This window comes from Ammospiza nelsoni, chromosome 1 (assembly GCF_027579445.1).
Source record: "Ammospiza nelsoni isolate bAmmNel1 chromosome 1, bAmmNel1.pri, whole genome shotgun sequence".
Classification (NCBI taxonomy): domain Eukaryota; kingdom Metazoa; phylum Chordata; class Aves; order Passeriformes; family Passerellidae; genus Ammospiza; species Ammospiza nelsoni.
This window is the reverse complement of record NC_080633.1, coordinates 87,614,422-87,637,254: the sequence shown is the minus strand read 5'-3', so window position 1 is coordinate 87,637,254 and position 22,833 is coordinate 87,614,422. Positions and strand designations below refer to the sequence as shown.

The window sequence follows — 22,833 nt, the reverse complement described above, 5'->3', positions numbered from 1 at the left end:
TGTATTATTGCAATCTTTCTCTCTTCCCTCTGCCAGAATTTTACCATTCTGTTAATGTAGCTACATTCAAGAACCAATGTCACAGGCCATAGTAATTCATTCTAAGTTTAAAGTGGATGGAACTACTTTGAAAGCTTATCGGTATTACACCTGAGATGTGCAGAGAAACATATTGATTTGTGTAACTTGCTCATGAGCATAGAGAGAAATGCTGCACACACTCTCTATGTACATCATGTGTACATTAAAGCTATAAACATAGCCCTGATAATAGTTCTTTTAAAATAGTGGCTTTGGAAAGCTACACTGTAAAGAGATGAGGCTCTATTTGCTACAGACTCAGTTATGATCTTTGTGCTCCACCCCAAAAGCCTTGCAAAATGTTCTGACGTGTACACTTGGTTGGTACTAAGAAACATGTAATAATTTGAGTCTCTTCTCATATGCAAAATAAGAATTAAGATGCTTTGAGTTTTTCTGGAGACAAATATTTAGATTTATCAAACTCTTATGTACTTTTAGCACAGTTTAGCTTTCAAGACACATCAGAACTTATTTCTGTGGGTTTTAGTGGCAGTCCAACAATGCACAGAAAAACGCGAGAAGGCAATTAGAACTCATTCATCTGGAGAAGTGGTAAGGATTGGTAATCACCTTTAAGTCAACCCTCCTTCTTGAGGTTTACAATAGTGTCACTAAGAGTTCATGCTGAGCTTCCCCCCCACCCCTCCAATGTCACACTTATTTTTGTATGAGGTACTGAAATCCTGATACAGGCCATGCACTGTTGTGGTACAACTTTCTACTCCTATGTGCTTTGAGTGTACAATCTAATATTCCATAGCTGAGCAGTAAGGCTATTTTGCCTTTTTTACACATTTTGAAACTGTAAGTTATTGCAGAAGTCTGTTTCTGTGACCGTCCATTGTGTTCTCCCTTACTTCTTTGTTCTTTCTTTGGCATCAATCATCACAACCCAATAGCTCTTTGCAGTGCAAGTAATTTTGACTCTTGGGGTGTATGGTAACTGACTGCTGTTCTTCATAATTTGTGCTACTTTGAGATTTGTTGGTGTTACAGATTCTCATTTATGTATAGCTTATTATCTTTTTTTTTTTTAGCTGTTACGGTGATAATCTAATATAAAAAATATTAACCATAAAACCCTAGAGAAAGCACAATTGAAATATGTTTGATTGTGTTTTAAACTTCTCACAAAGAAATTATCTGTAAGTTGCATTACTGTCAGAGGCAATTCATTACATTCAGCTGGTCAAAACATTTCTGTATTTCCTTGGTAGAGAAGTCCAAGAGCACTTATGCATGTTTTTGAAAATAAGCGTCACATCTTCTCTGCTGTAAATACTTGTGAATTCCATCTTAGTTTTGTCTAAGTGTCTAACCCTCTCTTCCTTTTTGGGTTTTCCATAATGAAGAAATAAAGAGGAGGAAGAACTTTCTGTGCTATCAAGTGAAACACTTGGAAGATGTAAAAAGGAGTATTGTGAAGTGTAGAGGAAACTATCTGAGAAAGTAGAAAAAGGATAGACAAGAACAGGGGAAATGTATCTTGATTCAAGTCTCTCCATTAAAAAAAAAAAAGCTGAACTACATAACTAACAGTTTTGATCATTCTTTACAGACTTCTTGAAAAGACCACTGGAGAGTTATGTGAAAAAATTAAAAGTACCTGTTCATGTGATTCGAATGGAACAGCGTTCTGGATTGATCAGAGCAAGATTAAAGGGGGCTGCTGCTTCTAAAGGCCAGGTCATCACCTTCCTAGATGCTCATTGTGAATGTACAGTAGGCTGGCTTGAACCTCTGCTGGCAAGGATCAAAGCTGACAGGTAATTATCCATCTATTCACCCATCTTCAGTTTTTTCACTTATTAAGAAATTTTCCAAGTATTACAAAATAGCCTACAAGCAAATATCTACTTTCTGAAGAGCTGAATAAATTGTCATTGGTATAAGGATAAAAGGCTAATTCAGTTAAACTTTTTTAAAAGTAAAACTCTGTTTCAAGCGAAGTCTATATTGGGGTGCATGGAATAATGTGTTAAATAGCAGGAGCAATGAATGAAATTGAGGAACTGGGGGAAATTGAGGTGTTCATTCTGCAGCTTGGCCTATTCCTTCATGAATTTGAGTAGATATTCTTGAGAAAGGAATCAAGCCCTGATTTTGTGTAGCACCAACATTGTGAACAAGAACTGTTTTCAGGCTCTCGTTGTGATTTCTTTATTACATAATGGTTTTGATTGGGGGAATCTGGGCTGTCTCTTGGTCTTCTGGGATGTATATTCTGAAGTTAGAATAATTACTGGAATCATGCTCATCTGCACTTATATACACAATGGAAATTGTATTGGGGATGAAGGTGAGAGAATTGTCTGCTTTATAAAATATCCCTACCTCTGAACAGTAGCTGTAGTTGTGCACTAGGCTGTTAGTCTACATATTAAATAGAATACAACATGGTGCTAAAGATCCCTAGGTTTTTATTTTTATAGATAAAAATCAGCTTAAAATTTGATGCTACAAAATGTAGCATTACATGATGAGTGAGCTACAAATAGCGAAGAATCTTTGTTCAGCACTGTTCAAAGACAAAGTAAACTTTGTTATCATTAATCAGGCTTGTGAGACTACAATACATACATTGTTACAATTTGTGTAAATATCTCAACTTAAGTCCTTTGAATTGAGTTGCAAGCTGCCTCTGAATCTTTTTACAGAGCTTCCCATGAGAAGAAGCGTGCTTTGAGCATGGTTACTTAAGTGTCTTTAGGATGATTAGAATTGGTTTCTGAATATGTGTGTTAATAATGTCAGAACAGTGGACAACGAGGCCACTTTCTGTCAACTGTGATGCAGTAGTTGTACATTGTTAACAATTACTGTAATCTCTTAGTCCTGAGGATGTATAAAAATACCCAGAGTTAATATCCAAGTATTCATTTCAAAACATGCAAATTACTTTTACCACTCAACTAGAAACAAGAACCTCTTGTTTTCTATCTAATCACTCTGTAGCAATGAGAAAGTTGGGATCATTATTTCTGTCTGCGGAGGGATGAATATTTATTACTGGTGATAATGAAAATATGATTTAAAAAAAGATATGGCATGGCCAAAATTGTATCAGATTTTTAATTATAAGACAGAATTTTAGTATGCTTCCTGTTAATTTATTTAATAATGTTGTTAAGAGATGGTATGAAAATTTCAACTACATTTGTAAAAGCAATAATTAAAAAAAAACCAAACATCTTTTTTACCCTTTTGACTAATAGATTTTATTAGTTCAAAATTTAACAATTTTGCTTCTTTCCTTTTCCTAGGAGGACAGTAGTGTGTCCCATCATTGATGTAATCAGTGATGACACCTTCGAATATATGGCAGGTTCTGACATGACCTACGGTGGATTCAACTGGAAGCTGAATTTTCGTTGGTACCCTGTTCCTCAGAGAGAGATGGACCGACGGAAAGGAGACCGAACCCTCCCTGTTAGGTAATGAGAAATTATTAAATGGCTTAATATCCTTGTCTGATATCTACTTTTTATGATATACTCAAAAATAAGTACTTAAGTCAAACGTTATAGCATCTTTTTTGTCTGATTGAAGGAACAACATAACAGTTCTTGCATGGCGTGGTTGTCAGTAACTTTTGATAGAAGTAAAGGAATCTATCACTTTGTCACTTTGAAAATATTTTTCAGTTCTATGCTAATTACTGCAGAATTACTAGTTTTCAGGTAACACTTACAATGATGCGCAAGATTTTAATACAACTTTTTTTTCTTTTTTTCTAATTGAACCTTGTTTTTATCTTTTATTATGACAAAGTAAACTGTATTTTGTAAAGATGCATTGATTTTTCGGTATATTTATGTGTATATATATATATTGTTGTGTGTGCATTTATATGCAAACTTTAAGTCTTAAAAGGTGGTAGGGGAGGTAAATTTATACTTGGATGTCATGTAGGTTTATAAGAAAAGTAATGAGGAAGATAGTCCGTGTGTAATGTGTACCTTTTAACAATTGCAAACTTACATTTTCTGTCCTTACTTTTCTGAAAACTGGGCATTATTTACTTACAGTAAAGCTCAGGATCCAGCCTTTGCTGATTCTTGTTTGTCTTTAGTTTAAGAAATTAAGAGGTCTGCTCAGGATATTGCTCTCTTCCCTCTGTTTCCTTTTAGCAGGGGTAAAGACCCATAAGTTTTTAGTTAGGTTGTGACCTAGCTTGTATTTAATGTGTCTTTCAGAAAAAGCCCTAAACATTTCAGCAAAATAGCTAGAGATATTAAATCATTTATGCTAAAAGTGTAAATAATTGAACTATAAAGTTATGTCATTGGTCTAACATGTGATTTACTTATTGTATGTTTGTTGTCTAAAAAAGTTGAAATTTGGGAGATGTTTCTAAAGCTCTGAGAAAGTACTAGCAGAGTTGTAGTTTTTGTACCAATAAGGAATCTGTAAGGAAAATCTGGATGCAACCTTGACTGTACAATTTTCCTGCATGAAGCAATAAAAATGAAAGCAAGCAGGCTGCTTAATGGCCTTCCCAAAATTTTTCAGGGGCAGTAGCCTGATGTACAATTTTCCTGTGTGGAACTGGTTTCCTTTTTATGAGTTACCAGCATTGGAGACAGAAGTCTTTCTAAGGAATGACAGCAGCTTTCTAGGGACTGTTTCTCTATCCAGACATCAGTTTGAAGTGAGAAGATAAGGAGAACTGCCACTACCTAATTCCATCTCTGAAAAATTTTGAGCTAGCAACTACACCAACAGTAACAGAGTTTGAAAGAAAGACTACTGAGAAGGAATATGCTAGGAACTTGGGAAATAAACAGCTATTTTGTCAGTGTAAGTGTGAAATGTATCTCAGCATGTTTTTACAGTGACCAATGTGATTTTTTTTTTCTCCCCCCAGGACACCTACAATGGCAGGAGGCCTTTTTTCAATAGACAGAGATTACTTTCAGGAAATTGGAACATATGATGCTGGAATGGATATTTGGGGTGGAGAAAACTTAGAAATTTCCTTCAGGGTAGGTAAAACTCTGCTGGGCTTTATTAATAATTTGTTTATTAGTCAGGACAGTGCATCTGGAGTTCTGTAAAACACAGATCTGCCACCTGCACCAGTGTCCTCTGCTGTTGCAGCTGGCACTTCCCTTCCCTGTTAAGTTCCTCCAGCAGAGATACACAAAGACTGTATCTGCCAGTAAAAAATGCATGATGAATTGTTGGTATAGCTTTGTGATTAAAAGATTAAGATGGTTATTCTGAAGAATGAGTGTTTGTGTGTTGAAAGGAATTCAGGTAGAAAAGCTGTTGTGGGAGCAGCAGTTAAGGGTGATGTCGTCAGTGCATTGTTTCATGTGCCAGTGACATGTGAGCACCTCTGTTACAAACCCTCTCTTCTTTCTCCTTACTAACTTCAGGGGTTCGTTTGCTTGTGGACCTAACCAGTGGTATTCTCATTTTTGTTCCTACCAAATGGCACCATTTCCTTTAATTTTGTTAGCAGAAGGCACATAGGTGGGAATTCTGAAGTACTTCAGCTTTCTGAATCTATTTTCAAGATCCAAGATAAAACTGAAAGTATTCTCAGAGACTTGGGAAGTGTGTGGGTTCTTTTACGTGGATATTCTGTTTTATAATGGACTAGTTTAGACACCTGTTAGTTCCTGTGATTCATGTGAGCCTTTTCCTTCCTTTGTGGTCAGCTTGCCCTGTTCTTTAAAGTAATCTCTGGCTGATGTGGTATTGCTTCAGGGGCTGAAGTACTTTCATATGCTGCCTTGCTTGAGCTTGTGAGCATCTTTAGCTGTTGAGCAGGAAAAAACATGCAGTTCTCTTCCAAGCAGCATGCATTTGTTCAAGACCTCAGCTAATGTTGTTTCCCCACCTTGAGCAGAAGCAAATGATTAATGTTTTGGAACTTTTTTTAGTAACTTGTAACTATGCAATAATTGTTCTGTTGCTTCCAGATCTGGCAGTGTGGTGGCACTTTGGAAATTGTAACTTGTTCACATGTTGGGCATGTGTTCAGGAAAGCAACACCATACACTTTCCCAGGAGGTACAGGGCAGATAATCAACAAAAATAACAGGCGGCTCGCAGAAGTCTGGATGGATGAATTCAAAAACTTTTTCTACATTATTTCCCCAGGTGAGCAGGTCTTTGGTTATGAGAAATACTTATTAAGAATTAAAATGTTGCTACTACTGGGAAATAAAGTGAGTATTTGTATAAGAATGTTATTGCTTTGAAGTTTGTTAAGACAGAACTCACTTAAGGTTTACAAAAAGTAAGGTCTTAATTGAAAAATAATTTTGTTAGCCAGAGACATGCCCTGAAGGGTTTTTTGTTTGTTTGCTTTTTAACATGAACATGATTTATGAATGAGCTTCCTATGCAATAGAATTGAAGCTCAGTGGAACATCAAAGAGCTCAGTTGTAGTGCTGAAAATTAGCCATCCAAAGTCATATTGCAATGTGCTGAATTTTGGGCTCTGGCTCCCATGTTGTAGGCATTCCATGTTGAATGCATCACAAGTGATTTAAGTGAAACACAGAAGGAGGAGTGGCAAAAGTGAATATCTTCTGTCTGATAGAATTTGTATTTCACTATCTAGAGTATAGGGGCAAGTTGCCAATATAATTGACTGTGATGATATTTATTATTGTTTCTTTATGTGGCTGTTAGCAAAACAAGAGGATGTAAAATATGTGGGAAAATTTCCTGTAAAATCAGATTTTCTGCAAAAAATTCAGGAGAAGAAAGGAAGCCTGGGAAATATTGAAGTATTACTTTCATCTACAGGTTATTTTTGTTGTTGCATAAAAAGACAAGCTTCAGGTAGCAAAAGCCAACCTTTCTAAATACTTGAGCCATTAGACTTTATGTACTAAGTGGTAGTTTTATAGACCACATCTGTTTTTCCAAAGAAATTTCTTTAAAGCTAGTATTTCCTTATGACCTGCTTATTAAACCTGCATTACTGTTGACATTTAAAAGCTGTAATACAATGTAATATGAGTCTGAACAGTGTCAAATTTTAGATTATGGATTTTACAGACGCTTCTGAAAGCAACTGACATTGTGGATTCACAGTGGTTTTTCCTTAAAGAATGCTTTACTCAAATGAGACTGTGTAAGACTTTTAATTTAAAAAAGTCTGGCTACTATTCAAAGCTTTTTTAGGTGCAAATCAGAAGCTAACAGCTTGTTGTTATTGCCCTGTTATGTAATTAATACAGCATTATGAATTCAAACATGAACATGTAGAAACGTTCAGAAAAGTTGGATATAAATAGGTGCAGTCTTTTTTGGTAAAGATTGCTCTTATGCATCCATGTCAAGATAGATTTTAAAAGGTACAAAGTTACAGGAAGACTTAATTATAAAAAATAACCAAGTTCTTCTAAAAATGTAAGTTACTGATAAGATGTGATGAGGCTCTGTTACTTTATATGTCACTTCTATATTCTTTCCATTTTGTGAGGTAAGTGTAACCTAGAAAAGGAGTTACACTCTTTGAATTTTGTAGGATTGGGGGTTTTTTATATGACTTTCATAGCATTGCAGTACTGTAGAACATGCATGCATTCCCCAAAGACAGTAAAAATTCTGAAACAGTGAAAGTAAGTTCAGCAGTTATCTGTAACTGCACTGTATATTTTCTTTCCTTTCAAAAGATGGATGTCTGCATAATTTGTATGCTAATGGCCTGAGTGATTGTTGGATAGGGATGTGCTCTGGCCAAGTTGCTCTGAGAGCATCTGCCCCCTGTCACATGCTCCCGTTTGTGTCCCTGTGACTGTATTGGCCAGGCACTGAAGTTTGATGCCAAAAATTTCAAGTGTCTTGAGAACAGGATAATAGTGTATCTGAATAAGTTGGGTTATTCTGAAATTGATTTGTTGCCTGGGGCTGTGAGGAGGATGCCCAGTACTGTGGGTCATTCTTTAGCTCTGATGAAAACTTGTTGTTCAGAGTGTGAACACACAAATGTACTCGGAGCCACTCATGCCTCTCACCCTCCCAAATCCACAATAAGTTGTGAGAGCCAGTAGATATCAACTAACAAGGATTACCATTTTGGGAAGTTCACAAGCAGCTCATTCTTGTAATTCTGGTATCTCCAATTTTAGCTGAGTGTTGCAGACTGTGACTTTGCCCATTGACAGCAAATAGCATCAGTACACGTTTCAGTAAGTCCCTTAGTTGTTTAGGAACTCTGCTAGTTGTTTAGTGAATCTCTGCTAGCTTGGCTCATTTAGCTTTTCCAGATATGCTTCTAATATAAAAATTTAAATGTATCATTCTTACAGAGTGCTGGTGTAGTAATCTTCAGGCAGAACACAGTGTGCAGCCTGTGAAACTGTTTGCTGGTACAAATGTGTACTTTCAGTATTACTGTGACAGTGTCACAAGCCCTTGCAAGGAGAGAGGTGAGGATTCTTAGGCTGATGCTGGTTTGCAAGCCTTTGGTGCAGATGAATGAGGAAAACAAGCAATCCTCTGTGCACCTAGGATTTTTCTCACTAGTTGATATGGATACAAAAAATTGCATTTTGGAGGAGAGAATATACTGACAAGAATCACTGAGCCTAGCTAACAAGACACACTTGTTTCCTCCTTTACGTTTTCTTTCCTCTTCCCCTAAGATAGTGAATCACAGAGGGATTCATCCAGGAAAGCAAATGTAAGATTCTCAGGTAGCTTTCGCACTTTGTGTGATCTGTGTTGTCTGGGAAAAAAAGTCTGGCTGCTTGAATGATAGGAACAAGAGACTTTTTACTATTGATGCAATGTAGTTAAATGGAAAGCTGCCCACTTGAAAAGTAAGCCTGAAATTCTTTCCTTCTTTTATAAGTATAACCCAATAGAAACTGCTACTTGTCTGTACTAAGCTTATGTGAATTTTAGAAGCCACCCATCTGCTTAGGAGTGGTTAGGTACAGATGGAGGCTGGGCAGGAACTTGTTGCAGCTGCTGCTTGGCCAGAATGGAGCCTGTCTCTTTGCAGGCAGCAGCTTGTCTCCCCAGCAGTGCAGGCACTGGCTGCAGGCCCTGCTCATGAGCTGCTGGCTTTCCTTGCAGTCATGTCTTACACCAGGGCCCTGTTTCCCAGACCATTTTCACTTCAGCTTTCAGAAAACAAATCCAGCATGTGCATAATCTGTTTCCTGGCTCCAGTCATTCTTTCTGTGGACTCTGCCACTTTATTTCTAGTGCTGGTCATTCATCACTTTCTCCAGGCTAAAAGCTTAGGACTGTCTTGTCCAGGGTGAGGAGGCTTCACGAGATGTTGATATCTGTCTCACAGCTTGCTGTGAAGGGACTGCCTTGCTTTTCCTGGCAGGTGTAGGGAAGGTAATAGGGCTTCATCTCCCCTCACCTGCTGATCCTTCATCTGCATCAGCTGCTTTTAGGACTTTGTGGATTTCTCAGGGGTGTTCCTCCTGTGGGCTGGCTCCCTGGGGTTGAGTTAGAATCTGTCAGCACAGGAGGTACAGCAGGAGTCTGAAGGTGAGCAAGGGAAAGCCGCCCCTTTGGCAGCAGCTGCAAAGCATTAGACTGGACAGCTTTGCCCTAAAAGGTGTATTCTGAGATATGTTTTGGGATGTAGTCAGGAGGTGTATTGTGCTGGGCAGGCAGAAAGCCTGGATAGACAGCACCGTGGAATTACCTAAGCAAGAGTCGCCTAGACAGAGACAGGGTCTGTAGGGTCTGTCTCTGGGTCTGAAAGCTGGCTCTGTAGGCCTTGTATCTCATCGCTGCATGCCCTGGTCTCTAGCCAGGCACAGCAGGTCAGGGTTCAGTATGTAGAGACTGGAAATGGAAAACTTTATTTATGGTTGATAGGGAGGACAGAAGAGGGACTGAGTCCACATCTTGCAGTGTAGCTAAGCCTGTGTACAAAGTATATAATAAATGTTTCCATGTGGTTTTGTGTTCAGATACCAGTCCCTATTAGCATTAATTGAGAATGCAAAGCATGTAGCTATTCAAATTGGTTTTAAATAATTATTGCTTATAGAGTTTCATAATACTAAATAAAAACAAGTTATATTATTTTTATCAGAAGGCTAGATTTAGATGAAATAGTTTTCATACTCTGCTTTTGCAAATGACTGAGCAATTTATAATCATGATGATAACAACATGCTATTTTTTTTCAAGGGATTTTAGCATAAATATATTGACACACATTAAACTTGGGCAAGGAAATCTTCAGATCTTGAAAATTTGAGGATGGCACAACTGTTGCAACATGGCTGGTGTGGCTGGATGATTTGGAGATTTTTTTTTTTTGCATTACCAATATTTTATGTATTATATATTTTAAAATATTTTATATATTTTGATTATGTCTTTAAACAGGCGTGTGGAAAAAAAAAGCATGTGATTATCTCACAGCTAACAGCAAGCTGTGTGACAAATAGAATCATCAGGGAGGCCCAAACTTTTAAATGTAATTAGGGGTAGGGGCAGGGAGGTTGAGGAAAAATATAGTTATGGTCAAATAAAGACAACAGTAGCAAGGTTTCTTAAATACTATTTCTGATTTGTGTGATATGGATACTCCATCCCTGAAAATGTTCAAGGTCAGGTTAGATGCATCTTTGAGCAGCCTGGTGTAGACAAAGGTGTCCCTGCCCATGGCAGAGGGGTTAGAATGAGATGATCCTGAAGTCCCTTACAACCCAAACAATTCTGTAATTATATGATTCTTTCCTATATATATATATATTTTTAATGGACAAAAAGTTTGAAAAAAACAAGTGGATGTTTTTTCTGTATTCCTTATGATCCCTTTGGAATCTGGCATAATTGTCTCCTCAGAGGAAATCTGATATAATTTACATTTTGCCATTTGGTTTTTGTTTTTAGCTGAGCCTTTGATCAAATGCCCAAAGCCCCTAGAAGCTTATATGTCCCTGTTGTAGGTATACATATAAATTTTACCAGTATGTGGAGGAAATAATGATTTAAACCTGTACCTAATTTTTGGTATGCTTTATACTTTGCTGCAGTTTTCCTTGTTTTCTTCCATTCTTTTTTCCCCCCAAAAGAAATTACCCATAAGTAACTGGCACTGCACTGGAGAGAAATACTCAAGCTGGTTTACAGTAATATTGATAAGGTTCCAAAAATCTTGGAAACAGAAAAATTCAGCCTTACTAGAGGACACCCCAAGGGCAGCTCTAACTGTTCTGCTCTTCAGTCCTGCTGCTAACCTGCTGCTAACTGTATTCTTTGTGTATGGTTTGGGGCAGACCTGACTTCAGAGAGGATTTTTTGAAAACCTTTCTGAATAAAAATGGTTTAATGGAATACAATGTAAGAGAAAAATCAGCTGGCACTTTTTTTGTGTGTGGTGACATTTAAAATGACTTTAAGAAACAGCTTGCTTGTATGCTATTAAGTCTCACTTTACATTTAATTATTTATAGATGTGACTTTAATTCTTATTGCCATTCAGTGATGTGACAAAGCCGTAACAGTGCTGGTTTTGGGAAGTCAGTGTAGCAACCTGAGTATGTTTTGAGTCTTGTTGGATGTTGTTTGTAAAGTTGTTGTGAGAGGGGCATGATAACTCCTTCATCCATCAGCTGCTTTTTCATCACTGGAAAATGAAGAATCCAGTACTTAGCTGTGGTCGGAACCTTTCTGTTCTCTCCTTAGCTTTTGAGAGAGTATTGCTTTCTTGTAGAGCAAATATTTGCTTTCCTGAAGAGGGAGCAGCATTCTGTGGCTTGCTTTTTGTTTTTTTGGTTTTTTAAAATTTGTCTTGTATTTCTCAGTTCTGGGATTTCTTCTGTGACTTGAAAGCCCAGTCAGAAGTTTTCTGGGATTCTATACAAACAAGATTTTCTTCGCTTTCATTCCTTTACCAGTATAGCTTTCCAATATATTTATGAAAATGGTCTTTCATTAAAAATAAAATCCTAAAAACCTGGCTAACATTTTTTTCTTTCTCAAATATTATGTGTTTCATTGGCATTTACAGACAGTTAGCTAAAGTTTGATCCAATTATCTATCTCAATTGAGTAGAAAGACACCATCTGCTGGCAAGTCCATTTAACACACAGTATGCCAGCTTAGAAATGTCTCAAACTCTTTCCAAGGTCAAGAATTTTCAATGTAACTTGTAGTCCGCCAAGCGGAGAGATTTCTGAAAAATGTGTGCAGCTGGAGGTCTCTAGTATGGTGGCCAGCTGAGCCATATTTGTAGTCTGTTAGAGGAATTTAAATTGCTGGGGCCAGTTTTTGTTCTTTTTTTTTATTTGAGTTTTTTGGTAGTGTACTGCATTTGACCTGTGTTATATGGAGTGTGGTGTGGGAAACAGAAGAAAAGACATGATGCTTGAAAAGTAGAAATTATATAATAGTAGTAGTAGTAGTAGTAGTAGTAGTAGTAGTAATAATAATAGTAATAGAATATTAATTACAATAGTGCTGAATTCAGGTGAAGCAAAAATATCTACTGTTTATGCACACTATCCTTAACCCATCTGCAGATGGGACTTGCACAAATTAATTTTCAGAGGGAATTAAAGCAACCATAAAGGAGTGGGAAGGTACAGGAAGAAGGAACACTTTGATAAATGAGGAGCAAAGGAATAAAAAGGCAAGCAAACTACCACAAAAAAAATGATAACAGTCATAATGGTGAGCATACTTCCTGCAAATGCTGCGGTTATATTGAACAAATGCTGAATTATTTAAGGTTTAGTGCTCTGTATGAAGGCTGCTTTCTGCCTGCTTCTTTGTGCAGTTAGATAGATGATGAAGAGTCCAGCAGGTGGTACCTGGCTTACAGAAATAAATTAAATTGGAATTCTGCTTGCTCCACAGAAGGAGACTGCTGTGTTATGCTGCATAGATACGCACTCCAGTTACCACTGGGGATAGAATGGCATTAGTTACTAAAAAGGTTTCAGCCTTGCTCCTCTATTAACTTAGTAAGCAACTAGACTCAAATTGTTCCACAAACCACAGGTAAGAAATTGTCATGCACAGCCCAGATGGAGTGATTCTATCTGTTGTGGAAAAAGAAGTCACAGGTCTTGTCAGACATGTTCATAATGCTATATTAAGCAAAACTCCCTTTGAATAGAGATGACTTTTTAAAGAGAAAGTCTTTCATGGAAGTAGTAAATTATACTGATGGATTTTCTTATGTTTAATTGGTATTTATTGGCAGACATTGAATACAACTTCTTTTTTTTTTTTCAGGAGTTACTAAAGTTGATTATGGGGACATATCGTCACGACTTGGGCTAAGGCGCAAGCTCCAGTGCAAGCCTTTCTCCTGGTACCTGGAGAATGTTTATCCTGATTCCCAAATCCCACGCCATTACTTTTCTCTGGGAGAGGTGAGATTTCATCTTTCATATGCATCTTCCCTGTGTAAAGTACATTGTGCAGTAAGTTGTGGTTTGAACTGAGTAGTGCATGCAAGTTGTCTCTAGCAAAGTTCAAGTATCTTGCACCTGTGTTTCTGTCCCATGTAGAATGACAAATCCGGCTTCTCAGCAGGGCAGACAACTGAACTTTGGTATACAGTACTGTAATTTGAATGTTTTCCTTTTTTTATACTGTAGTACAAAATGTCATATAAATGGCTTTAGAAATAATCCTTCAGAAATATAGTTGTGCATAACATTCTGTATAATGTTCTTTATATAGAGTATGAGTGAAGTTTTGCTTGAAAGCTATACAAGGTCAAGCAAGGTTTTTGCCTAAAAGTTGTCCTGAACTTTACCCCCAGAACCCTCACCAGTGACCAGCAAATTCTAGTGATTTCTAAGCCTTGCTTAGCATTTCTCTTTTTTCTTTAACCTTTTTAACAGATGATGCTGTCCTAAATAAGTAGGCACCTTCTCCTCTACAAGTCATGTTGAACTAAATATCAAGTTTTCTGTAGAGTGATTTTGTACTGTTGATTTTAAAAGAAACACTTTTAGCAGAATGTGCTTCTTCATGACTATCAAGAGACTTGGTATTCATGCCTGCTCACTATATAGTGATATAGGGACTGGCACTTTTGAAGGTTTTGGGCTGCAGACTCAATTGTGTCCATTCTGTTATAGCTGAATCTTTGAGCAAAAAGGGCCCCAAAGTGGAAGGATCCCCCAAAGAAAGCAAAGAAACAATCATGGTTCTGTAACCTGGTAGCTTGAACATTTGCTTAAGAGTTTGGACAGTGATGCCTCATTGCTAATATGGGTCATTTATTTCACATAACCTCTGGTGCATGGAGAGAACTGGTGCCCACTGTGGTTTGATAAGGACCTAATTTTCTCCTAAAAATATCCGCCTTCAGTGATGTGCTCTTTTTTCCCTCCCAGATAAGAAATGTGGAGACAAATCAATGTCTGGATAACATGGCAAGAAAAGAAAATGAGAAAGTTGGAATCTTTAACTGCCATGGAATGGGTGGCAATCAGGTGACAATTTTTAAAAAGGAATTTTCTTAATGTATTGAATTATTTGAGGCCCTACTGCTTATTGTGGCAATTCTTGGATGTTTTCAGTAGTTATCTTCAAAGTATACTTAGGAAACCCTCATGAAAGAAAATACCTGTAAGAGGAAATGCATGAGAAGATTTGGTGTTGGTTTCTGCTTGTATGTTTTTCAGACCTGATTGCAATACATTTTAGATCAACTTTAAAGTAAAAAAAAAAATCATGGGAGGAAAATACTTCTATGAGCTAGACTTTACCCCCTGTAGGTTCTTTGGAAATGCATTCTGGTTAGAACTCCTGATTGGCATTGTTACTTAAAAAAACAAAAACAGGCCTGTGCCTGAAATATATTTCAATATATATCTTTCTGGGTGTCAGTTGTGGGAATTATGTTTCATCTGGTTTTTCTGTTCTACTTTCTTAATGATTCTTGATGAATTGTTTTCACATAAACAGAGATTACGTCTGTTTGGGGAGTCTCCTGTTCCTTCACAGCAAGCAATCTTCAATTCAAAAAAAGTCTGTTTTGACTGAACAGCTTGTGATTCTGTTAATACTTGTTCCCCCCAAAAAAATTTAAAAAATCTTTCCATGCCTTGCTATTATGAAGGGAACAGAAAGCAAAAGGAAAAAAAAATAGTGGGAATAAATGAAGTAATGCACAAATGCTCCCCTTTCCCCTCACTCCAGGAATCTTTTGGTTGAAGCAGTTCTTTTTCAGTTCCTCTCATTCTTTTTCTCTCTAGGTTTTCTCATATACTGCCAACAAAGAAATTCGAACAGATGATTTGTGTTTAGATGTATCCAAACTTAACGGCCCAGTCACGATGCTCAAGTGCCACCATCTAAAAGGAAACCAGCTTTGGGAATATGATCCAGTGGTAAGTCTTCTAAGGACTTTTGACTGTAAAATGAGGCAACTTTGGCTTTTACATGAGCCTGCAGAGCAACATATTCCAGTGTGGACCACTACTGGACAGACAAAATTGGAAACAAAGTCAGGATTATGGTCCCTCTGTTACTAATTCACTATGTAGTCACACAGTGGGCATCTGTGTTAATTACCTGGGGAGTTTGAGGGAGCTTTTGGAAGAGCATTTTGCATGTGCTGTAGGACCCTATGGAGAAATACTATCTGACAGTGTAGTGTCGTGTTACAATCAGATCAAAAATGGAGAAGTATTCCAGGTATCCATTGGAGAAATAAGAGTAACGATAATAATAAAGTGGTGACAAATTTAGCACTCAGTATTTTGTCTTTCACAAAGTTAAAAGGAAATACATTTCCAAGTGAAAAATGAGAATTGCAAACTGATAAAGGTGATTTTACATTTCTAATAATGTTACATCTAAGATATATCTATAACTTAGATATACCTTAAAACACCTTTACTTAAATCATGTTCTTTCTTCTACAAGGTGCTCAAATTTACTTTGAAGTTCATATGTTGAAGTGCCAGATCTAGAAATCATTGTCCAGTGATCAATTCATCATTAATTTGATTTGCCAGCTCTAGAAATGATTTTGTGATTGAGTAATGCATCAAGAACTCTGACTTGATGGATAATTAGAAAAAAAGTAGCTCTCGTGCTTTTTAATTTACTATCAGTCATTCCAAACGACAGTTTTGATACAATTTGTATGAAGAATCTTGCCAGTATTTGCAGTGACTGTTTTTAAAAAGAACTTTCAGATGTTTAGCTACTAAAAAGTCATAATTACTACTAATTAAAAAGCAAGGTTATTTCTGACTAAATGCACTTGCTGTAGACTTCAGTAGCTGAGGTGTTAACAAATCCTGCGGCCTTTTAGACCAAGAGCAAATATGTGTGAATGATGATTTTGTGATTAGGATGGCAGTTAATGTGGAAGACAATGGATCTCTGCTAGGATTTCTGCACATTGCTGGCAGTTGTTGATGGGACACTGAAGAAAGCTGAAGGTTTGCAGGATTAAGTTAGTCTTGGGAACCATTCATTTTTGGTTTTAATGTAGTTAGTTTACCTGACTTAAGCAGATAATATAAATAATACTACCACCTACAGTGATTTACCAAAGAGCGAGTGCTTTTCATTCGGTTTCTACCTTATCAGTGATAATAAAAATGCATCTTTAGACATGTAAATGCCATAATCTGTCTTGCAGTGATTGTCACAGACTTCCCCTTTGTTGATCCTCAGCCATAAATTTGGTTATATGTATTTTACCTCTCTATTTTGTCAGTAGAAAATCTAGGCATAATCTTCAGAACATAACTGAAAGCTGGCTAATAAAGCACAAAAAAAAGTTATAGGGCACTTAAAAAGAACTCCCACTCACATAGCTGAGTGATTTTTTTTTTCCTTTGGTTTTTTTTCTTTCTTCCTCTGTTCAACTCCTTCCTTCATTCTTCAGCACCTCTATGAGTGAAGGAAATTGATATGCTCAGGTTTTTGAATTTGATTTTTAAATTACCCTTTGCTACTTGTGCACATAAGGCCACTACTTTTCAGTCATTCCCATGTCCTGGCTGAGCTGCTGAATGAGAGAGGAAATACAGGTAGAAATGCCTCTGGTGCTGTAGGCAAGTTGGTGCACTGGGGAGTAACTGCAGAAGGAGTATCTGTGGCAGGGAATGCAGCTTCTGAGGATCTCTTCTCCATGAGGTGTAGATGGAGTGGTTTACCAAAGATTGCATAAGTGGGATTAGTAGGTATTGCAGAAGATATACACTTATATGAAGTTGCAGGTACTTTTCATTAAAGAACATACCTTTTAAAAAGAGCCCAAAAAGTGCTGAAGGAACGTAGTTTAAGGTCAGTATTGTGTCCCCAGCTGAGGAAAAAATAGTTTTGAAAACATATTCAATGTGTTCATTCTGATCTGATAAAAGCTACTATTATAAGTAATAACTGAAGTTGTATATCTTACCTACTTATAATTTCTAACTCTTCAAATATCTGTAGCCCTGTTTATAGAATGGTGGGTGTTGACAAAGAACATCATGTACAAGTTAAGACTATTTTGTTTTTCACAAAGCACTGTTTTTAGTGTCTACCATGTCATATAGCATGTTTAAGTGTTTTTAGGATAGGGATCTGCAGTCAATAACTACAGTCTTATCTAGTTCCTACTTGCCTATGGAAAAGTTTTGATGCCAACTAGAAATTTTTTGGTTACCTTATGCCTGGTGATTTTTATCAAGCTAATTTCTTTTTATTTTCTCTTCAAGAAACTAACCCTGTTGCATGTGAACAGTAACCAGTGCCTGGACAAAGCCACAGAAGAGGACAGCCAGGTACCCAGCATCAGAGACTGCACGGGCAGCCGCTCGCAGCAGTGGCTGCTCCGCAACGTCACCCTTCCAGAAATATTCTGAGAGGTTCTCGAGAAGAGCAAGGATTGACTGGGCTACCTCGGCTGATTCTTTGGCTACGCTGTCAAGTAGCAACAGGAGAAACTTCTGCTCAGCAGAATCCACAGCTCCTCAGCTGTCAGAACTCCTGCAGCTTCTCAGTATCTGTGAACCAGCCTTCCTGTATAAGGATGTGAAACTACCACACATAGCAGTGAAACTGTGCCCACTGATGTTTACAAGATCGAAAGAGTTTCTTCCAGCAAATAATTTAGAGAACATTTGGACAGTGGAAACATAATCAATGAAATAGTCTCTCTGAAGAGCTGCATATCGTTTTAGTTTGCTTGCACATCAGTAACCTCTGCTGAAAGTGCTGTTGTAATGAAGAAAGTTTCAAGAATTCTTTTTTTCCTGGTTAGCAGTGGTAACCAGACTACTAAGTATAGATCCACAAATAAATGAAAGAGAGAGCTGCAAACCAGATTCAGTATCATGACATAAGAATTCTGTGGTTTAAAAGCAAAAAGTAAACAGGGTTTAATGAAGCTAAATCAGAACTATGAAAAGTACAATTTGTTATAGTGAAGTATCAAATTTATATGTAGATTTTATACCTCATTGGGGGAAAATAACCAAGTCAAAAGGCAATTGTTTCTCTTTTTCAATTGTGTGATAGTCCATAAATACTTTTTTTTGTCCTGGTGAGTCTAAAATTATTTTGGGCGCAAACAAAATGAGCATAAGAATAAATTGAGCTCTTGAATGTCAGATCCACTTTCCTTTTAATTTTAATTTCTTGGCTGTTGGAATTGTATCTTTTTATTACTGTCTGAAAACTGGAGGTTAACATGCTGTCTAACTTTTTTTTTCCAGACCCGCCATTTCAATTTATACTTGGGTCAGTCAGCTTATGGACTTTCATGGCCAAACAAAAGATTTAAGTACACTTTGAGATTAAGTTAACTTCAGTATGCTTTAGCGCCCAAGACTTCTACTACTGTACTACAGTTTTGTTTTCATAGCAATAAATCTTTTGTTCCTCGTTTGATTTCAGTCATCAGAAAGCCAGAAGAAAAGATACATGATTTGGGTAGAAGATTGGCAAAACTGAAGGTTTTCTGGAATCCTTTTTCACTTCATATTCAGATGTGCTTCATTGTCAAGTGCATATTTAGATTAGACTCTGAATTGTAATGTTGATCTGCTGCTTTTTTCTAATAAAACCTAAAGAAAAATAGTGAAATTGGCATGGTTTTTAAAGTTAACATAGCCAAAAGCAATATGACTATGTCATTACATTGGTCTGCATTTTTTAACTGAATTGCTTTGTTTTGTTAAGAAAAATCTGTGTGGGCTGATCTTGAAAATGAGCCACTGACTGCTCAGAGTATACATTGAATTTTCTTTTGGAAAGAAAAATGAGATTTGCTTAATGGAGAGGATATTTTTATGATAAATGTCATTCTTTGGCCAACTGTCCTGTAAATCAAATTAAACCTAGACTCATGCAAAAGTTGTGTGAAATTATATTTGGCTGTTAAGGCCATTTAGATTTACTATCCCAAGTTTCTCTTGTCAGTGTTATCTCCATTATTTCTGCTGCAGTACACAAGAGTTTCATACAGAATACAGGAGAAAGGTTAAAAATTTGTACTATTAAATTGCTACTTTAAAATACATAGGATGAGACAATGTGGGTTTAATATTAGATAAAACATCCAAATATCGAACTATCTTTTATTGACCCCTTTGTCTGGATAGCCCTGCAAATCTTATGAGATTGAAGGGGATTTATGAAAGTAATTTATGAGAAATATATTGAAGTATGCCAAGAAGACTTAAAAAAAGGGAAAAAGTCCATCTTAAAGGTTATGTGAGAAGACTTATTCCTTTCTTATGGTCAATGAAAAGGACAAGGTGGATGACAGTGCCAACTTTTTTTTTTTTTTTTTTTAATCTTAGCAAACTAGCAATTTTTAGGGTGTGTGTGTAGTGGTGCCTAAGAATGTGGTATCTTTTACTTCAGAAACAATTTCCCAAACAGAAAACATTATTTTAAAAACATTTCCAGCAAAGAGACTCTATATCAGAGTTGGGTAAGCTTTCATGGAGTGAGAAGCAGGAGCATCAGAAATGCAGTGGGAAATTCCTGTAAGTTTTAAAAATTTCTTAATTTGTTTTGGATTGCATATGTACACAGCACATCACTGAACACGCAAAACAAATTTTCACTTTGTATTTTCCACTTTTATGATCCCTGCTGTGATCTCCTGTTAACAAAACTGAAATACCACAGCTTGGGAGGTAACTAAACTTGTAGGCAGGCCTCAGTGTTACTGTGATTCTGCCTTTCTTAGTTCAACAAGTCATTTTACATGTTGGTCACATAGAGCTGCAGTACAAATAATTGCACAACTTAAAATGCATGCATCAAGTTGTCAGCAAGCTGAAGGAGCAGTCAGATTTCCAGCCATAGGTTGCCAGTTCCTCCCTGCTGAGCATGAGCAGGGGAAGCAGCAGTCCCAAGAGTGGCTGCAGCCCTGAGGTGTTTGGCTCCAAACCCCTCAGCTCAGCCAGTCCCATGGTGGGTAACTGAGGCTGCTTAGGAGCCAGGGGCTGTGCTTTCAGTGGGAGTATTAGTTGGCTCTCTCAGTTACAGACATACTTAATTCCTTCCCATCTAGTCTGTCTTCTTGTACTTGAGTCTTCAGAAAGAATTTTAAGAACCTCTGTATGTATTTTTATTTAACCTGTTCTGAAAAAAACCCAAAGCATTGCCTTTTCTTTATTGTGTAACACACCTGTGTTATGAGATTTATGAATAGTTTCCAGTAGAAATCTCACTTTAGTGCCTTTAGCATTTATTGCTGTTCAGATCAGATGTAGGAGGGGAAAAAGACCCCACTGCTGTCTTATTTAACCTTGACAGCAAATAGTTGCATGGTAGTGAAAAAAAAAATCAGTAGCTATGTTTTGAAGAGAATTGGTAAACTCCCTTATTGTTCTTTGTCTGTCCTGTGCTCAGTGTATTTAGCATAAATTTCCTATGCATGCTCTAAAGGCAGTGTTCTGTTCTCCATCTCTTTTCATTTGCTTGTCTGAAGACATTTATTGAGAAATACCAGTGCCTTTTAACTGAGTTGAAGTAAATTACACATTATGATACAAGCTTTAGATAACCACACTGTGCCAGGTCTGATTAGGTCATCTTGAGTCTCTTCAGATACTGAAAGTCACAAAAGTTATCTGTGTGTACAAATGACTGTGACTGTAGTCTCAAACTGTCAGTTTGTTATATCAATATTAAGTTGTATTTTAATAGTGTTATTTTTATGATGGTTCCATTCAAAGGGGCTCGGCAGTTGCTTTTCATTTTGTCACGGTAATGGTTCTCATCTGAGATATGTACTGTAAGCAAAAGAAAGAATCTGTGTTACAAGTTAGAAACAAAATTAGGATGATACTTTCTAATTCTTTCTTGTATTTGTTCAAGTAATGTAGCACATTCAGAGAGATGAGCAGAACACTGGCAGATTTATTCTGCTATATTTCCCCTTCAAGGTAAGTGAGGAGATGCAAATGTGCTTCAGAAGATTAACTAAGAAATAGTAACTCAAAGCTTTCCTTCACTACGTTAACTGTTCCTTCATGCTTTCAAATGAAGAAATGTAGGAAAGCAAGTGCTACAGAATAAATTTGGGTAGCTTTAGGAGCCTTGTATCTGATTTGAACTAAATTGTAAACAGTAGAGATTTAGGGTAAGAGAGGAATGTGCAAAGTTTAAAACTTGCACAGTGTCAGAGTGCTGTTTGCTCGCAGTTCTATTACAGCATTTCTTACAGTCATTTTAAAGTAAATAGTTCTCAGGTTTGCATCTTACTCTAACCACTGATGATTGAGAATTGTTCAGCTAGGCATAGTTATGGTATGTGAAGGTGGTGAGCATGGTGTTTGGTATTTTGAACAACAAAATAGTAATTATATAAGTAAGCAGTTATATAGTAAGTTTCTAAAGCAGAAAACAAAACTGACATAACTAATAGGTTATGTAAAGACTAGAAATTATGACATTGAGATGAAAACTAATTCACTACATTGTTCACTTATTTTCTTTATGAATCTTGGAGGATGTTTTTGTAGCATTTTGCTTGTATTTCATGCAGTGTAAGCTGACCCTTACCTTGCTAAGCCATTCAGCTTGGTGATGCTGCTCCATATCAGAATTGAATTCTGAGATGAAAGCAAACTGCTCCTTCTGACAACAAGCCAAGTAATTGTCATAGCACTGATTCAGGGCATAGACAGTAGCCTGCCTCTGAAACAATCATGACTGGTTTCCTTGCCCCTGGAGTAAATAGTAAGACACAGAACTTCCTTCAGTTTTAAATGCATCTTATTTCTTTTTTTCAGTGGATGGATATCATTAGGAGGTCTGATAACTCTGATGTTTTTCATTGTTGTATTCTTTAGAAAAGCCTTTTGGCCTCACCTCTTGTTGTGTCTCATTTTCATCACCTTTCTCTGAGTCTTTTTTTTTATTTTATTTTTTTATTTTCAAAGGCTGGATTGGGGTTTTTAGGATGGTGATGAGGACATAATATATATTGCCTTAGAGATGTGTGTTATTTCTGTGTTATTTGTTAGGCATTCCAATAGTGCATTAAGTAAATGTTTTCAGGAAGTGATCCTCAGAGGCATTTTAGTCTTCTGAATATTTATCTTGTTATACAGGACTATAGAAGTAATTCTTTTTCCACTTTGCATTAAGTCAGATTTATAGATTTTTGAGTTCTCTCCATGTATGCTGTTTAGTCACCTAGGATTGGTTATTTTGCTGTCTTAAATAACTTGGAACTTCTTCCTCAGTACCTAATGATACTGATTCAGTCACATTTCGAATGTTCCCACTTTTGTTTTTCTCTTGGGTTGGAACAGACCTTGGCAGGTCACCTGGTCTAAACCTTTGCAAAAGCAGGGGTGACATC

At 36.9% G+C, this 22,833-nt stretch overlaps 1 protein-coding gene across 3 annotated transcripts in view; it reads left to right on the top strand.

The window, feature by feature from the left end:
• Positions 1-19,091, top strand: part of GALNT1 (polypeptide N-acetylgalactosaminyltransferase 1) — an 87,083-nt gene extending 67,992 nt beyond the window's left edge. For all 3 annotated transcript variants that reach the window (XM_059466445.1, XM_059466432.1, XM_059466439.1), the window contains 8 exons: positions 1,643-1,850; positions 3,348-3,518; positions 4,952-5,069; positions 6,015-6,195; positions 13,278-13,417; positions 14,393-14,491; positions 15,257-15,391; positions 17,723-19,091. In XM_059466445.1, coding sequence (XP_059322428.1) covers positions 1,643-1,850; positions 3,348-3,518; positions 4,952-5,069; positions 6,015-6,195; positions 13,278-13,417; positions 14,393-14,491; positions 15,257-15,391; positions 17,723-17,869 — 1,199 coding nt within the window. In that variant the 3' untranslated portion in view covers positions 17,870-19,091. The remainder of the gene's footprint in view (positions 1-1,642; positions 1,851-3,347; positions 3,519-4,951; positions 5,070-6,014; positions 6,196-13,277; positions 13,418-14,392; positions 14,492-15,256; positions 15,392-17,722) is intronic.
• Positions 19,092-22,833: the final 3,742 nt, after the last annotated feature.